General features: G+C 43.9%; 1 protein-coding gene across 1 annotated transcript; it reads right to left on the reverse strand.

The window, feature by feature from the left end:
* Positions 1-1,487: 1,487 nt before the first annotated feature.
* On the reverse strand, positions 1,488-11,962 carry LOC147109250 (extracellular tyrosine-protein kinase PKDCC-like). Its single transcript, XM_086003014.1, has 7 exons — positions 11,224-11,962; positions 8,625-8,747; positions 7,434-7,705; positions 7,118-7,197; positions 6,931-7,038; positions 4,987-5,163; positions 1,488-2,673 (listed from the first exon to the last, which is right to left on the reverse strand). Exons 1-7 carry the CDS (start codon positions 11,833-11,835, stop codon positions 2,576-2,578), a joined length of 1,470 nt encoding a protein of 489 aa, XP_085859140.1. The 5' UTR covers positions 11,836-11,962; the 3' UTR covers positions 1,488-2,575.
* Positions 11,963-19,252: the final 7,290 nt, after the last annotated feature.

The following is a 19,252-nucleotide window of genomic DNA, read 5'->3' on the forward strand; positions in this document are numbered from 1 at the left end:
TTTTCATTCTTGAAGTGTGGGACTCCCAACAGCTCCAAACCACGCCAAGTTAGCGAGGCGGGCCGTCGGGATGAAGGGCTTGAAGGGGTCGAGATGTCCGGTGTTCAGGTGAGTGATGTGTGCATGAGTGCACAGGTAAGTGTGTTTGGTGTGTGTAAAGTGTTTAAAGAAGTTTTCCTTAACTTTACAGCCTTCCTTCCTTCAGGTCTCGGGTGTCCCTCATCTCACTGGCACAGAAAGCAGAATGGGCGCGAGCTATCAAAAGTTCCAGCATTCAGCTTTCTGTTCCGGGGAGATCTCTAAATCATCCTGAGAGGAAGGAATTAACCTGGAGTACAGATTGTCAGTGTTTGACAGCTTCAAACAGCTGTCAAATGTTGATAGTTCATCTGTCAAAAGGTCTTGACAGATGAAATATCAATCTGTAATGTCACCTGTTGCCGGGTGGCCCTTAATTGGCCTGCTGAGCCCGTTGGGCGGGCTCAACAAGATCAATCAAGTCAAAATTGTGTGGGTTGGCTAGAACTCGATAGAGGCGGGACTACAACCCTGAAAGTTGTAGTCCCGCCTCCTACTCGTCTCCTCAATGAAAATCCAGTCCTTGGTGTTCAGAGAGATTTGGGTGTCCTCGTGCAAGAAACACAGAAAGCTAGCATGCAGGTACAGCAAGCAATAAGGAAGGCAAATGGCATGTTGGCCTTTATTGTAAGGGGGTTGGAGTATAAGAGTAAGGAAGCCTGCTACAATTGTACAGGGCCTTGGTGAGACCATACCTGGAGTACTGTGCACAGTTTTGGTCTCCTTATCTAAGGAAGGATATACTTGCCTTGGAGGCGGTGCAACGAAAGTTCACTAGATTGATTCCTGGGATGAGAGGGATGTCCTATGATGAGAGATTGTGTAGAATGGGCCTATTCTCTCTGGAGTTTTGAAGAATGAGAGGTGATCTCATTGAAACATACAAGATTCTGAAGGGGATTGACAGGGTAGATCCTGAGAGGCTGTTTCCCCTGGCTGGAGTGTCTAGAATTAGGGGGCATAGTCTCAGGATAAGAGGTAGGCCATTTAAGACTGAGATTAGGAGGAATTTCTTCATTCAGAGGGTTGTGAATCTTTGGAATTCTCTGCCCCAGAGGGCTATGCATGCTGAGTTTTTGAGTATATTCAAGGCTGAGATAGATAGGTTTTTGGACTCTAGAGGAATCAAGGGATATGGCGATCGGGCGGGAAAGTAGAGTTGAGGTCAATGATCAGCCATGATCTTATGGAATGGCGGAGCAGGCTCGAGGGGCCGTATGGCCTACTCCTGCTCTTATTTCTTATGTTCTTATGTTCTTGATGAAGGCAATCAGGTTTGCCATCCGAATTCAATTTAAGTTACATTTTTCTATATTTAGTATTATTAGCTATTTGGCATGTGATTCTCTGACAAGGTGGGGTTTCATGGTGGCTGTGCAATAAAGCAAAAACTCCCTTTTGCCTTTACTTCTGTAAATGTAATTTTATTTTCTGTACTCAGAAAAGCATAATGTATAAGTTTTGAAATGAAAATTTTAAACATATTACACTTTTTCATTGAAAATACATCTGTAACCTGTAAGGTCATTTCTTCAATACCATTCCAGTAATCTTTTCTGAAAATCTCCTGTAGAACTCAAACCTCTCCCACCTCCAGTTTTCCTTCTAAAGACTCCTACACATGTATGTTCCTAGAAGTGGCCATGTTTCTCCTCCCCTCAATTTGTTTTAGCAATGTTTATGACCCACTCTTCCCTGTCTCCTCCAAATTTCATAACTGCCCATGCTGTTACCCTCCAACACTTTATATGATGCTGTGCCCCTCTGTAACCATGTGACTGTTCTTCATGTGTGAGCCTTGGCCATTTTATCACAGCCAAGTCCAACTGCATCCTCAGCTGGCATCTATATGCACACTTCTCACTGAATGGCAATTGATTTTGGGGACTCTGGTCAATGCCCCGCTCTAGCTGGGAACATTGAGGTCAATTGTAGCACTTCTACTTCCCCCATCTTAGACTGATAACTCAGCACAGGAAAAGGATCAAAACTAGGACTGTAGGGTCCAGTACCAGTACCTACTGAGTTACCAGATCAACTAAAGTGAGCACCTCATCTGTTGCTGCCTCAAGGGTAAACTCTGAAATAACCTTAGAAGCAAATGCAGTTGGATCAACCAGTCCATGTTGAAAATGTCGTGAAGGCAGTAGTACTACTCTGCTAGAAACAAATTTATATAGAATTCTTTCTTCAATAGTATTGCAATACTATCAGTTTGATTCTACCACCTGTAACAATTAAGAAACATTCCCTGAAGACTCATATCATCAATTAATATTTCAGTTAGTGTCTTCAGACTGGTGATCATAGCACATTCTTCTTTCTTTAGAGTCGATCATTTCAACATTCTCACTCTCGGGTTCCAGTCAAAAAGTCTTGGAAAACTTGGCATATTGATCAAACAGCAGTAATATGAATAACTGAAATAGCATTTAATTCTTGCATCTGTAATTAGTTTCATTCTTTCAAGATGAACTACTCTTATGAACTTGATTCTTCACATAGGTGCCCTTAAGCTACTAGACTTCATGTAGACAGTTGAATTAATATCCCATATCAGATCAGTGCTGCTTCTGAATGACACCAAGTACCGACCTGTAGAAAAATAATAGTTATTAATCTGGCTATATTAAGCTCCCAACATTAATTAATGCCCCATTTAGTGTCAACATTCCTGATTTTGCAGTAATCAAAAGTTTCCCATCTGGATAGAGGCCACCGTCCTGAGGAGGTGGTCTTGAACATGTAGTGCCATGCAATTGGCTACAGCCACTATTCATCCTAATTTATAAATGTTACCTAAACTTTTAAAGTAAACACACAACTTTGAGCAATCATTATCCCATTTAATTTGTAAAGGCAGAAAACTATCCCACTGGCTCTTTTCATTGTGAGTAATTCCATGAATTGCTGTAGCCCAGTAATCAATGCACTATAAATACATTTGAGTATAGATGTGTGGAGTTTTGGCTTCCTGCACATAAGAAAAACATGAACAAGCAGTATAACCACAACTCACAGATTTAAGGTGATTGGCAGAAGAACCAAAGGCGACATGAGGAAAAACTTTTTTACGCAGTGAGTGGTTAGGATCTGGAATGCACTGCCTGAAAGGGTGGTGGAGGCAGATTCAATCATGGCTTTCAAAAGGGAATTGGATAAATACCTGAAGGAAAAAAAATTCTAGGGATATAACCATTCTATGATTCTATGATTCTATAACTCCCTCCTTACATTGCTTCTAAAGTCGATGCTGCTCAGTTTGGTGCTGAATACCTGGACCATAAATCTCTGACTTCATTTTTTTAAATTACTCAAGGCAAGGTCAATGACATAATTGGAGGATTTTACTGAAAGTGAAAGTGTTGTGCAATAGATGCTGCAATCAAAAAACTATGGCAATATCATGACTGAATATTTTTAGCTACTTACAGTGCATTCAAACTCTATCCATTGAACTGGTGAGTCACTCATGGGTTTGTCTCAGGTTTGGAGGGCTGATTTATACTGGCACTTACAAAACCCCAATCTGAGTTGGTAAAGAGTTCTTAGATTCACATCATGATGTTTGCATGGCGATGTCACAATGCATGTGCACAAAACAGTTCTGTTAATTTTGTGGCCATTAAAATATTTTTAATATTGTATCCAGGAGGGACAACCAATTGGGGAATCATCTTAGACATTATTAATGGGTTTTTTTTCTCCCTTATCCTGGTTTGGCTTTGCCCTTGGGGATTTAGAAGATAGGAGCAGGAGTAGGCCATTCAGCCCCTCGAGCCTGCTCCACCATTCAATGAGATCATGGCTGATCATCCAAACTCAGTAGCCTGTCCCTGCCTTCTCCCCATATCCCTTGATCCCTTTAGCCTTAAGAAATATATCTAACTCCTTCTTGAATATATTTAATGAATTGGCCTCAACTGCCTTCTGTGGTAGAGAATTCCACAGGTTCACCACTCTCTGGGTGAAGAAATTCCTCCTCATCTCTGTCCTAAATGGCTTACCCCTTATCCTTAGACTGTGACCCCCTGGTTCTGGACTCCCCCACCATCGGGAACATCCTTCCTGCATCTAGTCTGTCTGTCTGTGTTTACACTGCTGCCTGAGATCTGCAGTTTGGGTTTCGAATTATCAGTCAGGTTGGGAGATCAATTGGATCTATCTTTTTAGCTCAGCTTCTTTAGCATTGCAGTGAAGTAGGAACAACTTTGCAGTAATGTATAACGATGGCACTACTGAACAGCTATATGCATCAGCATACTATCAATATTGAATGTTCTTTTTCACTCATCTCCCAGGTGCTCAGTCCCTATATCAAAAAAGCAGATTCAGCTCCTTTCAAAGCTTGTTTCTGTGCTGTAACTACTTTGTAAAGTCTCTGCTGGCTGTATTTATTGCGTTGAAAGCAGTCATTCTACTCATAGAACTCTCATTTTAAGCCCCATGTTTGCCAAGCTATTGTGCTAGACCATTAAGGTAATTGGATGCAAAGTCATAAAGTAAATATTCCTGTCCAGAATTATTAAACTATAATCTAATTGCATGCTCTATTCCTGCCTCCATTATATTGTTAATAGATCCTTCTTTGTCTTTTCTGCTGCCATCCCATGAAACTCACCTGCACTTGGTAAAACCAATCCTTGGCAGTACATCAACTATCAATTTATGGTCACCACTAAAACACATCCAAAATTGGGATCAGTTCATTGCCTCCTGAGTTTTCCTGCTATTTGCTCTTTTTTTTAAAAAAAGTATTCAATTTTGTAGCAGCTGTCATATTAATTTACACCTATATATATGTCATTCAAATTCCTCAGATTCTCTGTGCTGGCACATTTCACGAGACATTGGTCCTTATTATAGTTGCTATCAGCTTCACCAAAGAGGAGGAGAGTATAACTGTACCAGGCCATGTTGTCTGCTGGGTAATAATGAAGCTTTGGCACTGTTGTTGAGAGTGGCAGATTGCTGCAGCCTCCTCTCTGTTATGGACTGACAGCAAACAACCCTGGTGGTTGTAAGATGGCCAACATTTGTAGTCCGAATTTTCTTGAATGCGAAATCCCTCAAATATCTTATAATCTGCAAGACAGTAACAGCAAAAGTGTTATATCCTGCACATGTTACCTTTCCCGCATCAGCACGATTGAGCTCTGAAGTTACATCCAAATCTGAATTGAACAATTTCAGAATTCAAAATCTGAAATTGCTCTGGACTGTAATCCACTTAGGTGCTCCAAATGTAGAAGTCACCTAATTGAGCTCCCTTAATTTCAAGCATGGTCAGTAATAATAACTGAAACACATTAGCATTTAAAATTATCTGGTCAGTAGGGTAAGTTTATCAAATGTATTGCAAATAAAAGTATAGGTTAACAAATTCCATCATTTGTATATTACATCTTGATCACTAGCTGTGATGCCGCACATGTACTCCGACTACAAATTAAAAACTTTGACAAAAGTTCATTACACACTTGTGATATAAATGGACCATTTGATTTTTAGTGATTTGATATGGAATTTATTCCACAGTTTTGTGATATGTAAATGCAAAAGTATAATGCATATGGGATTTTTTTTAAATGACACAGCTTCCAATTTACACAGTCACCGCAGTGCCACAAAACCTTCTCTACACTCAGTGAAATCTTACTCCTTTCCCATATTGGTAAATTCCAAACAGGGAAAAAAATGACACATATAATAGCTTGGCACAAAATAGAGGTAGCACAGCAGCACTGTTTATTGGAGCACCACTGCTCAGTGCCTGATAAGAATAAACCAGATTCTATTTCCCCACATTGCTACAATGGGCATCAAAATGTCAAACAAAGGCTGTGGCATCTATGTGGAAAGAAAGGAGAAAAACAGCAACAAAATAGGAAGGTACCTTTTGCCTTATTGTAGCCATCCAAACAGAGATTTGATACTGGCCTAGAAACAGATTGCCTCCTTGCCGTCTTGGCAGTGGAGATATAAAAGTGAGATGGACATGAATTGAAAATACACTGGAAATATTGCAAAGGGTATAGAGAAAACCTGTTGAGTCATTTCAGATTATTTGTATTGCATTTAGAAAGAGTTGTATAAATTACTTTAGACGGGGTGGATCAAGGTGAAATTCATTCATAGAATGCTGTATCAAATGCTTGAGCACAAAATATCTCCAATCATCCCCATAAGAAATATTGGGATCTTTGTTAAGATGTTATTGATGTTGCAAATGTATATTCGGCCCCTGTATAATGATGCAAGTTCACATTAGCTCCAATACAAATAAAACATGTATTTTTTTCCCATCTCTATCTATATGCTGTTAGAAGGCCGATTCATATCACTGCAGGTCATACGGAGATCAGCTGCAAGGAGGATTTGTATCTGAGAAGGTCTTGTTGTCCCCGCTGAAGAAATAATAAATTGGGGGAGGGGTAAGAATTACATAGGATTACATGGGATATACGGCACAGAAGCAGGCCATTCGGCCCAACCAGTCCATGCCGCCCAACCAGTCCATGCTGGCGTTTATGCTCCACTCGAGCCTCTTCCCGTCTTTCCTCATCTAACTCTATCAGCATAACCCTCTATTCCCTTCTCCCTCATATGCTTGTCTAGCCTCCCTTTAAATGCATCTGTACTATTCGCTTCAAACACTCCGTGGTAGCGAGTTCCACATTCTCACCACTCTTTGGGTAAAGAAGTTTCTTCTGAATTTCCTATTGGATTTCTTGGCGACTATCTTATATCCGTGGCGTCTAGTTATGCTCTTCCCCCAAGTGAAAACATTCTCTCTGTATCCACTCTCAAAATTTTTCATAATTTTAAAGAATATTAAATCCAAAGCAGTACCTTCCAGCCAGGACTGAGAACGATTAATGCGATGCAATCCAGATTTGTAAAGATGCAACACTTCTTCAAAAGTTTCTAGCGTTTTATTAATCCCATATCGTAGGTCTCCTGTGGGCAATATAAATCACATTCAATTATCGACGTTACCGCTACCTCATGGAAAAATGCAAGTAAAGGCAGTAATTACCTGTTGCATTCATAATTTCGCACAGGAGAGGTCTTAAGGCAGAGGGTGCACTGTAGGGCAGCAGGTATGTAAAGAAAAATCTTTAAAAAGGAAATGAAAAACATTAATGGAGAAAACGCAGTCAAAACAACACAGCATGGAAAGCTTATTAATACGTGGGTATAATACAAGTGAATTTAATCATTATGTGAATGGAAATTAGAATATCAGTTTTAACGGCTGTATTAAAATGACAGGTGAACTTCAAAAGTTAAAAATGTACGGGAAATGTGTTAACTTGCAATATGTCCTGGACAGTGCCCAGCTCTGTAGATACCTGAATGCGTTGTAAAGATTTCTCTTTTCGTTTATTCTTTGACATTTCCCTTCTGCTCCACACTGAAGGTTGAAATTCCTGGTGGGAAACTCCAGTACACAGTCACTGTCTGTCTTGCAGGAAAGTTCTTCCGTGCTGACATCGTCTAAGTCCGTCACTTTGAGCTCTCCGTCCACAATGACAAACTGATGCGGCTGGAAATCCAACAGAAGCACCGACCCAAGAGGCGAGTGAGCCAAATAATGGAGCAGCTTCACTAGACTCAGACAAATCTGAAACAGAAACAAGACAGCATAATACAGCACTGGAACCAATACCCTCTCCCCCCGAAAATACAGGAACCAAGACACCTGCAAAACCAAGCGGGGCATTCACTGGCATCGAGAAGCGGAAGTGTTGCATGAGATATCTTGGGGTCAGCAAGTGCACTGTTAATCGTCTTCGTTTGCCGTGCTTTAATATTAAGCAGTTGGCTGGCACTTATAAAAAGCTCTTCTTGGGACAGCCCTGTGGTTAAGTGTATCTTCTGAGTGTAATACTGAGCCGAACAGACTAGGATAGTTGTAGGTTCCCATGTTCACTCTGGAGGCTCACGCGTGTAGAATGGGTCAGATACCAGAGGGAACCATGGCCCAGCAGAAATCTGCATTCTTTATACGAGGAAGCGAGAAATTCGGTGAAAAATATTATTCTAGTGTTAAAACACTGCCCAGAGGAGGCACACAGGAGAATTCAACGTTACCTTCATTTACAGTAGATTTAGTAATGTGGTAACATGCGACTTTGAAATACATAATTATAACCGACTGAATGAGTGTTTCGACCAAATTTAAATTGATTGTATAGTCTTGTATTATGAACGGTATTCCTTTCCTATGGGTGTGCTTGTCTGACTGAATAATAATTTACAATCCATTTCAATAACTAACCTTCACCTGGTGTGTCCAGCTCCACCGACAGAACGGCTCAGTTACAACTGGACTTTGTGAAACTGATAAATGCCGGTAGCTCAGGCAGTCGATTGTCACTTGTAAATGTTGAATTCTCCTGTGTGCCTCCTCTCGGCAGTGTTTTAGAGGAGAATTGTTTCTCTCCGCAGACATCTACTCCAGACCACTGGCACGCAGGGTAACTCCAGTCCTGCCCAGTTTACTGCCTAAAACCCTTGATAATTAGGTCTTATTTTCTTACCCTGAATCTCTCTTCCCAGGGAGTTTGCAAAAGCTTAATCATCTCCACTGGAGTTCCCAGTTCTATCACCGCGGTGATTACAGGCCCATCTTCCAAACTACCATCGTAGCACTGACCGTATAACTGTATGGGGACAAAAGCTAAATTAGATAGGAATTGAATGCCGAAAACACAATAGAGAACGCAGTGTCTCTGTAATGCTCTCATGTCAACATCTTAGATAGCAATGATAAACGTCTCCCGTCCGATGGGTTGTTTTCATCAAACACAGAAAAACTACTTGTATTTATATAGCGCCTTCAAACATAGTTAAAAAATAAGTCCCAAGTCCCATGGAGTGTAATCAGACAAATAAATTGACAGTGAGCAAAAGAAGACATTCGGACAGGTGACCAAAAGCTTGCAGAATGGAGGAACATGAGTTGAGGTCAAAGATTAGCCATGATCTTATTGAATGGCGGAGCTGGCTCGAGGGGTCATATGGCCTACTCCTGCTCCTATTTCTTATGTTCTTATGTTCTTGTTCAAAGAGGCTAAGGAGCGTCTTAAAGGAGGAGTGGGAGGTGGCGAGCTTAGGGCCTAAACAGCACAGGGCCTAATTACAGAGGCCTAGAGTTTCCGCGTGATTTCCACCCGATAACACCTTAATCTGGGCGGAATCAAATCAAATAACCCAAAAGATTGTGGAACTTTAGGCATAAGTGAGTCGCGCGCATCACTACTTTATGCTCAAGTATCCACCATCTCTTACACTACTTCAACAGCCCCTCCACCTGAACCAGTCCCCACCCACAAAACTGGGCATGTCCCTGGGTTGGAAAGGCGTGTTTCTACTACGATAACAAAATACTGCAGATGTTGGAAGTCCGAAATAACAATATCGAGTTCAACAATTTCAGATCATAAGCTCGGCCCCCATTTCATTTTCTCTTGTAATTGTTCCACTCCTCCCCCCCCCCTTTCCTTTTGTTTCTCTCTCACACCTGGCAGCTATCTTTCGCCAGTACACTTTACACCTAATCCCAGCCTATCACCATCTCGTCTAGCTTCTAATCTCTTTTACTTCTTTTGTTTCTTTTATTCTTTTGTCCGATCGCAGCCCTGCCTCCGATCCAGTTTCTTTTCTTTCCAGTTTTGAAGAAGGGTCCAACCCGAAACGTCAACTCAAATTTCTCTCCACGGATGTTGCCTGACCTGCTGAGTTTTTCCAGCATTTCCTGTTGTTATTTCGTGTTTCTACTAATTGCGCTCGTTGGGGAGGTTCATCACATTGTGCCCACATTCTCAGGTGCCCAGGCACCCGCCCTCACATTAATCCAGTGTTAATCACATGATCAGCAGTCAGTTGAAGCCACTGCCCTGCTGCTGCAGAAGTATCAATTAGTTTAAAGATAAGTGCTGCTTACCAAGCGGTCTCCAGCCTCACTCTGTGTGGGATAGTTTCCCCTACCCTTTACTCTACCCCACCGAAGCACATGTCGGCCTGCTCCGATTTCTTATGTTCCAGTCGCCAATCGATTATGTTTGATTACGCTGCTTGATTGCGTTGATGCAGGGGAAATATTACATTTGGGGCTTATGCGAATGAGTGCGCATGGAAACTTGGGCGTAACTTCACCTCGCCAAAACTAGCGCAGTGTCAGGCACATTCTGGGCGCAATTTGCCGATTGCGCCCCGAGCGGAAACTCCAGGCCCTAATCCCACTAACAAACCTCTGAAACCTCTTCTGAGGTCGAATTTCTTTGTAACAGTGCTGACATAAAAACGATCACATACAATCTAAATAAATGAGATATTAACGAATAAGATTTTTATTAAACACGTCCAGTTAAAACCAATCAGTGTTCAAACACATGAGGAATAAGAACGGAGCTGTTGGTAGTGGTTTGTAAGCACTTTATTCCAGTACTGTACTACCCAGGGTGTGGCTGACCAGCATAAAGTGAGAATACTGTAATAGGAGCAACAGAAACACTGGACCATGAGGCAAATTCCTGTGTCTTGAGGAATTACAACCTTATTGTTTACAATTAGAGCCATTCGTTTATAATGACTGAACAAGTTAAATTCTGAGTCTGCCATTCCTTCTGCGACTTTTACCAGCATTTCTGGGATGGGATTCTGGAATTGGTCAATTTTTCTGTAAAAGCCATAAATCATCCTTGAAAGTTTAACGTATGAATTGAAGGAATGCGAACGCAAGCAACGTGTTACCTGATCTTTAGAACAGTGATAAATGAAGTTATGTCCCTCCCAACTCATCCTTAAATGAATAGAGCGCGATCAGTCACCGTCCCAATACTGAGTAATGTGAATATAGTTATATACCATGTATAGATTATCTATAAACACCGACCATATTCACTGCGAAATCTGCCAATTGCCTCGCTATTTTATTAAATTAAAAAACGTTACGTCTGCACAATAATAATTAATTATAACAAATTGTATTAATAAGTGCCTTTAACTTTAAACAAAAAATGTCCCCAGCCACTTCACAAATGGAGATAGATGGGTTCAAACGAATTGCGTCAAGTATGAGCTACTGATTGTAATGAAAATCAATTTGTGCCATAATTCAGTAGTAGCTCAGGTTACCTGGATGATATTCGGATGCCGAAGCTTTTGGAGCAGAGTGATTTCCTTGATGATTTTATAAGCCGCCAGTCTGTAGCAATCCCGAGCTTGCCCATAACGCCGAATACAGCGCATTACTTCATTCCCCTGGCTGTTAACAGCTTTCAGGGCGATGGCAGTGCCGTCTTGCAGATTCCCTTTGAGAACAGTTTTAGTATAACCGGAGCCCAGGAATTCAATTCCTGTGATATTTCTAAAGTCACTGCACCCGACAGTCGCCCTGGTTAGATTACCATCAGCTCCTCCCGTTTTCTCCCACAAAACACTGAAGACCTCGCCAGCAGTGTGAGATCTTCCGAATGAGGATTCTCGAACACGGTCGGGGTCAGAAAACCCCACAGGTTGTGGTCGGCGAACGGGTTCTTGGTAACGAATGATTTCTGCCACTCTTTCTTCTAGTTCGTCCACGAGTTCACGCTGCCGAGGGCTAAAACGCGACTCGTGTGTGTCCGAAACCCAACTGCTTTCGGCGGCAGCCCTTCGCCGGTGAGAGCTCGTGGATAAGGTCAGAATCAGGAGCGCTAAAGTGAAAAAGAGAGCTGCAGAAAGAGACACGGCGTGAAGCGTTCTCATCGTGGCAGTCGTGTACCGGGCCACTGCTGAAAGGGCATCACTGTATCTGATTGGAACTGCCTGTCACAGTAAACCCAACTGTTCTCAACCCATGCCAGATATCCGATCCTGCCAACACCACCCCGGAGGCGTGTCTCCGTCCTGCCCCTCCCACCCCAATACTGTACACACTTCAGCCCACTACGTGTCATTGTACAGCCAATTAACTGATGATTAACTGTAATTTACATTTTCGTTTCTTGCTATATCATTGTTACGTTATTTGAGGGAAGGGTTGGCTCTGGACATTTAACACGCCAGGTCCATTGCTACTTGCGTGCCCTTGAAGCTACATGTCCTGTTTGTGGTTCACTGAAAATTACGGTTAAAAACTTTAAAAAAGAGCTTAATCGTTACTTTAAATGTTTTATTGATGTGGATAACCTCGAAACATCAAATATTGCCTAAACTGACATTAATCTTTTTAAATCGTAAAATTTTGACTCCCTTGTTAATTAAATAGTTATGGATGGAATGCAATTACTAAGATCCACATGGACAACAATGGCTGTACCAAAACCTGAGATGACCTCTCACACTATATTGGCACTGATCCTCTGCATCTTTTAAAGAAGGAGGTGTTCCGGGGAAATACCCCTGGATTCTATGGGTCGTTCGTTTCTCCACCCAACCAACACCACTGGATTCCAAATCTCTAGGAGAGTCTTGTTTCTCACAGCTCTGCACTCTAACCCGCACTGTGGAAAATGTTGGCATTCTGCTCCACTCAGTTAAGCTTCAAACCCCATCAATAGACAGCTTACTTCTACCTCCATGACATTGTCTGCTGTGCTGTTGCTGAAACCCTCATCCATGCATTTCGTCGCTCTAGCTTTGTTTGATTATCGCTCCTGTGGAACTCCTTGGGACGTTTTACCAGGTTAGTGACACTATATAAATGCAAGTTGTTGTTGTTTTGATTTCTACTTTCTGGCTTCCCATCCTCCACCCTTCATAAATACTCCAACCTATTCAAAACTCAGCTGCCAGCAAACTGTCCCACACAGACGTGTTCACCCATCATCCCCATCCTTACTGGCTTACATTGGATCCTCATTTTCAAATCCATCTGCCTCTATAGTCTTCTTTAGCCTTATATCCCTCTCCTGTACCCCTCAGTCTTCTGACTCTGCTATCCTGTACATCCCACTGCCGCTGGTGGCAGAGCTTTAAATGACCTTGGTCTTATTCTCTGGAATTCCCTCTTTAAACCCCTCTGCCTCACTACTTCCCTCTCCAGCTTTAAAAACATTCTCAGAACCCATCTTTCCAACAAAACTTTCCATTATACATCCTAATCTTACCTCCACATAGCTCATCATTCATTGTTTTTATCTATTTGTATTGTGTTTAAAATCATGAAGGGTTTAGATAGAATAAATAAAGAGAAACTGTTTCCAATGGCTGAAGGGTCGATAACCAGATGGAACAGATTTAAGGTGATTGGCAAACGAACCAGAGGCGACAAGAGGGAAAACTTTTTTACACAACGAGTGGTTAGGATTTGGAATGCGCTGCCTGATAAGGTGGTGGAAACAAATTCAATAGTAGCCTTCAAAAGGGAATTGGATAAATACTTGAAGGAGAAAAAATTGCAGGGATATGGGGAAAGAGCGGGGGAGTGGGACTAACTGGATTGCTCTTCGAGAGAGCCGGCGCAGACTCAATGGGCCGAATGGCCTCCTTCTGTGCTGTACTATTCTATCATTCTATTTTACTTCTCCCTCCCCCATGTAAAACACATTGGATCATTTTCCATGTTAAACATGATCTATAAATGCACATTATCATTGCAGTCAAAGATTGTTTTAAAATATCCTTCCACTGTATACATAAGAAAACCTTTTTGGAAGAAACTTCAATTTTGTTCAAAGCAATTTTGGATTAAAAAAAGATGATTATGTAATCGGGGATCTTGTATCACGTTCATACTTAAATCCTTTTATGATTGAATTATTTTGAGAAACTGTGTCTATGTTAACTATTGTTTCTTTTTAATAAATTGATTTGTTTACAAATGTTGTGAATTTTGTGCTTGTGAGTGGTGTTAGTGTTTTTCACTTCAGACACCTTGGGCTGGATTTTAATTCAGGGGCGGGCTGGGGTCGTGTAATCCGCATTTCGTGTTATCCACCCGAATCCAAATCGATGTGGGAGATTGATGCGATTTTAGCTTAATTGGCCAATTGAGTTCCAATGTGTGGGAACCCATGGCAAATGAGTTTTTCCAGTCTGAAAGTCGCCTCCGATGATGTCATCATTGCTGCTGCATTTAAGGTCTGCAACAAGCCTTGCTTCTTCTGCAGACTGCCAACCTTTTGGCCTTTCATGCTACAGGGACCTGGAGGCAGAATGACCAGCGAGAGACTTAGGTCTGCTCCGAGGTTTAATGACGTTGCCTTGCAGGCTTCAGTTGAGGGAGCAAGAGCTCATAAAGAGGTGCTCTTCCCTTCTTTAGGGAGGAAGAAGCCTCCCCAGCAGACCAAGGCTGCGTGGATCCAGGTGGCAGAGGAGGTCAACTCATCCTCAGCAACCCGCAGAACCTGGATTCAGTGCAGGAAGAGGTTTCATGACCTTCTGCGCACTGGAAAAGTGAGTATGAATTTCCCATCACCCTCAATCTGAACCCCATTGCCTCTCCTCACCAGCACTCAGCTTTAGCAATCTCTTCCTCCACATCCCACTTGACACTGACATCCATGCACCCTTACCCATTCCCTCTCTCTCTATGGTCACATTCACCTAACTATTCGACTATGCAGCCCTCACACTCCCTATCATTGTGATGCTATGAAAACAACTGACCACACACAGGGAGGGCCCTTGGTTTTGCCACCTCACTCCATCTTTGTCTCCTTCTAAGTATCTATGCTATGGAATCTCTACACTCACTCCTTCATTCTCACTCAACCTCCACTTGTCTCCCTCATTGCAGGAAAAGAGAGCTCACAATAAGCGAGAAAGAGCGACGACAGGAGGAGGGCTACCCTCAGTAGCCCACCTCACCCCCTGGGAGGAGGCGGTCCTGGAGATCGTAGGAGTGGAGGAAGATGCGCAAGTGGGGGACGGACAGAGGGGTGCATCACAGCAAGCTGGTGACAGAATAGTTTTCCATCTCTCTCATTGACATTGCATGAGTCGCTGATAATGATTCTGAAGCTCTAACAGATGGACTTATGATCATCTGCAATATGCAATGTGCATGTAACCTTGGCATCACATCTCTGACTCTTTCCTTTACTCCCCCACAGGACCATCACAAGCACCCGTCCCCACTAGCCAGGAGGAAGAGCATGAACCTCAAGACTCCTCAGAGAAAGCTGCAACCTCTGAGGGCACAGCATCAGCAGAACTCAGCGCACCCAGCACCAGCGCAGACACTCACACCTCGGTGGGACTTTCGGGACATAGAGTAGTGTTGTCACCTGGTGTATCACAGCTCACAAGTGAGCATCAGCAGATTGTGGAGACAGGGACAGCAGTGGAGAGTCCTAGTCGGAGGGCGCAGGACTCTGCCAGCTCGGCTCAGCTGCATGTCAACCCTCTGCCTCTGGGTCCATCCATAAGATCAGCAGTGTTGGAACTCCAGGAACAGATGCAGGAGCCTCTGGCAGGTTTTGTCTCCAGGGTCACTGCGAGTGTGGAGCGAATGGAGCAGTCCATAGCAAACATGAGCACAGCCTTTGTGGAGTCATTGGCGCATGAACGCATCACCATGGAAAGGATGGCAACCCCCATGGAGGTGATAAGTCGCCAGAGTGCAGAAAACATGGTGAGTGTTCAGAATAGAATGACATAGAAACATAGAAACATAGAAGATAGGAGCAGGAGTAGGCCATTCAGCCCCTCGAGCCTGCTCCGCCATTCAATGTGATCATGGCTGATCATCCAAATTCAGTACCCGGTCCCTGCTTTCTCCCACATCTCTGGAGGAGTGATGGTCATCTATTGAACAGAGAAACCAGACCTTCATGGAAGTCCTTCTGAGTAGGACTGCCAGTGCAGATATGGGTCCCCATGGCCCCCCTGATGTGCAGCAAGGTGCTCTCAAGCCACTTGCAAGCGCTGAGGGGGACCTGACCCATGAGAGGGAAGTTGGTGTCAGACATCAAGGAAGTGGGGGCTCCTCTCCAAGCGCTCACACTTCCATGCCACTGCAGAGCCCTCGGTCAGAGACCCACCAGAATCCACACCCAACTGAGATCAGCGTCTCAACCCCTGCATAGCCGTAGGAGCAGCAGACTGTTGCCGAGCCCTCACAGGTTCGCAACCCCAGAGGACGCCCGCCAAAGGTGTCGAGACGGGAGCAGCAAGAAAGTGAGCAAGGGGCCTGACGTAATAAAACTCACTATGCACTTGGTTTGAGTATAAAGCAAGGTGTTAATCAACTTGTTTCAGAACATGAAGGTCTAGTTGTACTTCACTAGTTCCTGTCTTACAAAATGTCCCTGGAAAGCTGGGCCCACGCCCGAGTATTTATACTCCTTGGACGGCGCCACCAGCTGGCCATCCAGCGTTATTTCATGAGTAGTTTCTTTATGAGGATGAGATTTATGACAGGGCCTCCACATCTGCTGAAGCCACAGGGGAAGCACCGCGTAAGAGAAAGATACTGCACAAATAGTCACAAGGGTAGTCACTTGGGTGAAATTTGATGTTTTCTGTGAAAAAGCCATCAGATGAATAATGTAAATAAAAAATCTGATGGCTACTGCTGTAGTTGTGGTGTGTGTCATTTCGCGAATGGGACTTTCACATTGAGGGCTTAGGATTACTTGCAATTGTCAGTATGGTGGTCAAATTGCTAGGAATCCGCTGGTCCTTGGCCATTGTCGATGCTCAGGTAAGAAGCTGCGAGGCAAAAGTGCTTGATTGGCTAGGCTAAGCAAATCTGGCCAAGATGAGTGCGTTCCTTGCATCCCGGGCAGCAATGTTCTCGCGTACTGCTGCCGTTGGTTGATGGGTCTCTGCAAGATGTTCGTTTTCGCTCTCCTCCTCCTCCTCCTCCTCCTCACCTGAGGAGGATATGTAACAAGCCACTTGGTCCTCAGGAATCTGCAAGCCACGATGCTGTGCCATGTTGTGGAGTGCACAGCAAACCACGACGATTCTGGAGACCCTGGCTGCTGAGTACTGCAGGGCTCCACCTGATCTATCCAGGCATCTGAAGCGCATCTTCAGCAAACTGATGGTTTGCTCCATTATGACTCTGGTGGACATGTGGCTGGAGTTGTAGCTCTCCTCAGCTTCGTTGGATGGGCTCCTCAATGGCGTCATTAGCCACGTCCTCAGGGGATAGCCTTTGTCTCCAAGTAGCCATCCGTTAAGTTGGTCTGGCGGACTGAATAGTGGAGGCACACTAGACTGGCGCAGTATGAAGGAGTCATGGCAACTGCCAGGGTACTTGGCACAAACATGCAAAATTTCCTTCTTGTGGTCACACACCAGCTGAATGTTAAGGGAGTGGAAGCCCTTGCGGTTGACAAAAATACCTGGATTGCGATGGGGTGCCTTAAGGGCCACATGTGTACAGTCAACGATGCCCTTCACCCTTGAAAAGCCTGCCAGATTAGCTAATCCAACCACACGCGCCGTGACACTTGCTTGATCCTTGGTGAAATGGATGTGATTGTGCACGATGGCAAAGAGGGCATCGGTTACCTGTGTGATGCAAGTGTGTGCGGCCGCCTGGGAGATGCTGCTGATGTCTGCTGCTGATGCCTGGAATGAGCCTGAGGCAAAAAAAGTTGAGTGCGGTGGTGACTTTGATGGCTACTGGTAAGGGTTGTCCACCTGGTCCTCTGGCCTGCAGATCATGTTGCAGCATTGCGCAGATGTCACCCACTACCTCTCGCGAAAGTCGGAGCCGCCTTTGGCACTGCTGCTCAGACATGTTGAGGTAGCTGACTCTGTGTCTGTAGACCCTGTTTGGGGGGTATCTCCTGCGCCGACGGGCTTCCATGTGCTAGCCCCTTCTGGCCTGTGCAGCTTCAGGTGGGTGAGCAGCAGCTTGGCGCTCCTGTTGTTTCTGCTGCTGTTGGTGCTGCTGCTGTTGGTGCTGCTGTTCTTCCTGGTTCTGCTGGTGCCGCGGCTGGTCTTTGTCCTCATCTAATGTCCAGAAGGGAAGGAAATAAATGGCTCCCATGCTTCTGGTATATGCCTCAGTTGAGGAAGCGCTCAGTGAAGGTGGCAAGAGGGGTTTCCCAGGAGGTCACACTGGAGATGGGTGTCAGGCTCCAAACTTCCACAGCTGTGATTATGCCTTCTAAATGTTCCCCCAGACCTGAGAATACAAAGTCCTGCCACCTACAAATGATGACTGATCAAATCTCCTCTTTAATGATTGAGTTGCAGCTGATAGTCAGCAATCCAATTGTGCTTCCACCAGGTTTCACCGTCGTGTTTCAGAACAGATGTGTTTCACGTGAGAAAAGGGTTAAAATCGCAAAGGTCTTTCAAAATGGCATTATAGAGGCAATTTAGTGCTTGTTAAGGGCCTTAACGGCCTATCCCGCCTCTTGGAGTTGGGACGGAGATGGGACCATTAAACACGAATTAATGAAAATTGCTTGGAGGCGGGATGGAGGCGGGGTTGGGCCCGCCCGCCAGTTTTTGCAATTATAACCCCCACACGCCTCCAATCCCGCCTCCATGGCCCAATGAAAATCCTGCCCCTTGTGTTGATTTGAACAAAACCTTCAAGGTTGGGTGTAGCACATATTATGCAAAGTAGAACCTTGACTGTGTAGAACTTTGAAAATGAGACTCAGCCCCAACCTCAAAAGAGCATAAGCCACCTTGGCAATTTTGCAATTTGCCTTTCTGTGTGCGATTGCCAATTAGAGACAAGTTTTATCATTCCTTAGGTAAGAAGAACAAAACTGTACACAATACTCAAGGTGTGGTCTCACCAGGGCCCTATATAATTGCAGTAAGATGTCTTTACTCTTATAATCAAATCCTCTTGTAATAAAGGCCAACATACCATTTCCTTTCCTAATTGATTGCTGTGCCTACATGTTAACTTTCAGAGATTCTTGTACAAGGACACCCAGGTCCCTCTGAACACCAACATAGAAACATAGAAGATAGGAGCAGGAGTAGGCCATTCGGCCCCTCGAGCCTGTTCCGCCATTTAATGAGATCATGGCTGATCATCCAAATTCAGTACCCTGACACTGCTTTCTCCCCATATCCCTTGATCCCTTTAGCCTTAAGAAATATATCTAACTCCTTCTTGAATATATTTAATGAATTGGCCTCAACTGCCTTCTGTGGTAGAGAATTCCACAGGTTCACCACTCTCTGGGTGAAGAAATTCCTCCTCATCTCAGTCCTAAATGGCTTACCCCTTATCCTTAGACTATGACCCCTGGTT

Source organism: Somniosus microcephalus, chromosome 12 (assembly GCF_052327205.1).
Source record: "Somniosus microcephalus isolate GS21.2 chromosome 12, FLI_Smic_1.0, whole genome shotgun sequence".
NCBI lineage: Eukaryota > Metazoa > Chordata > Chondrichthyes > Squaliformes > Somniosidae > Somniosus > Somniosus microcephalus.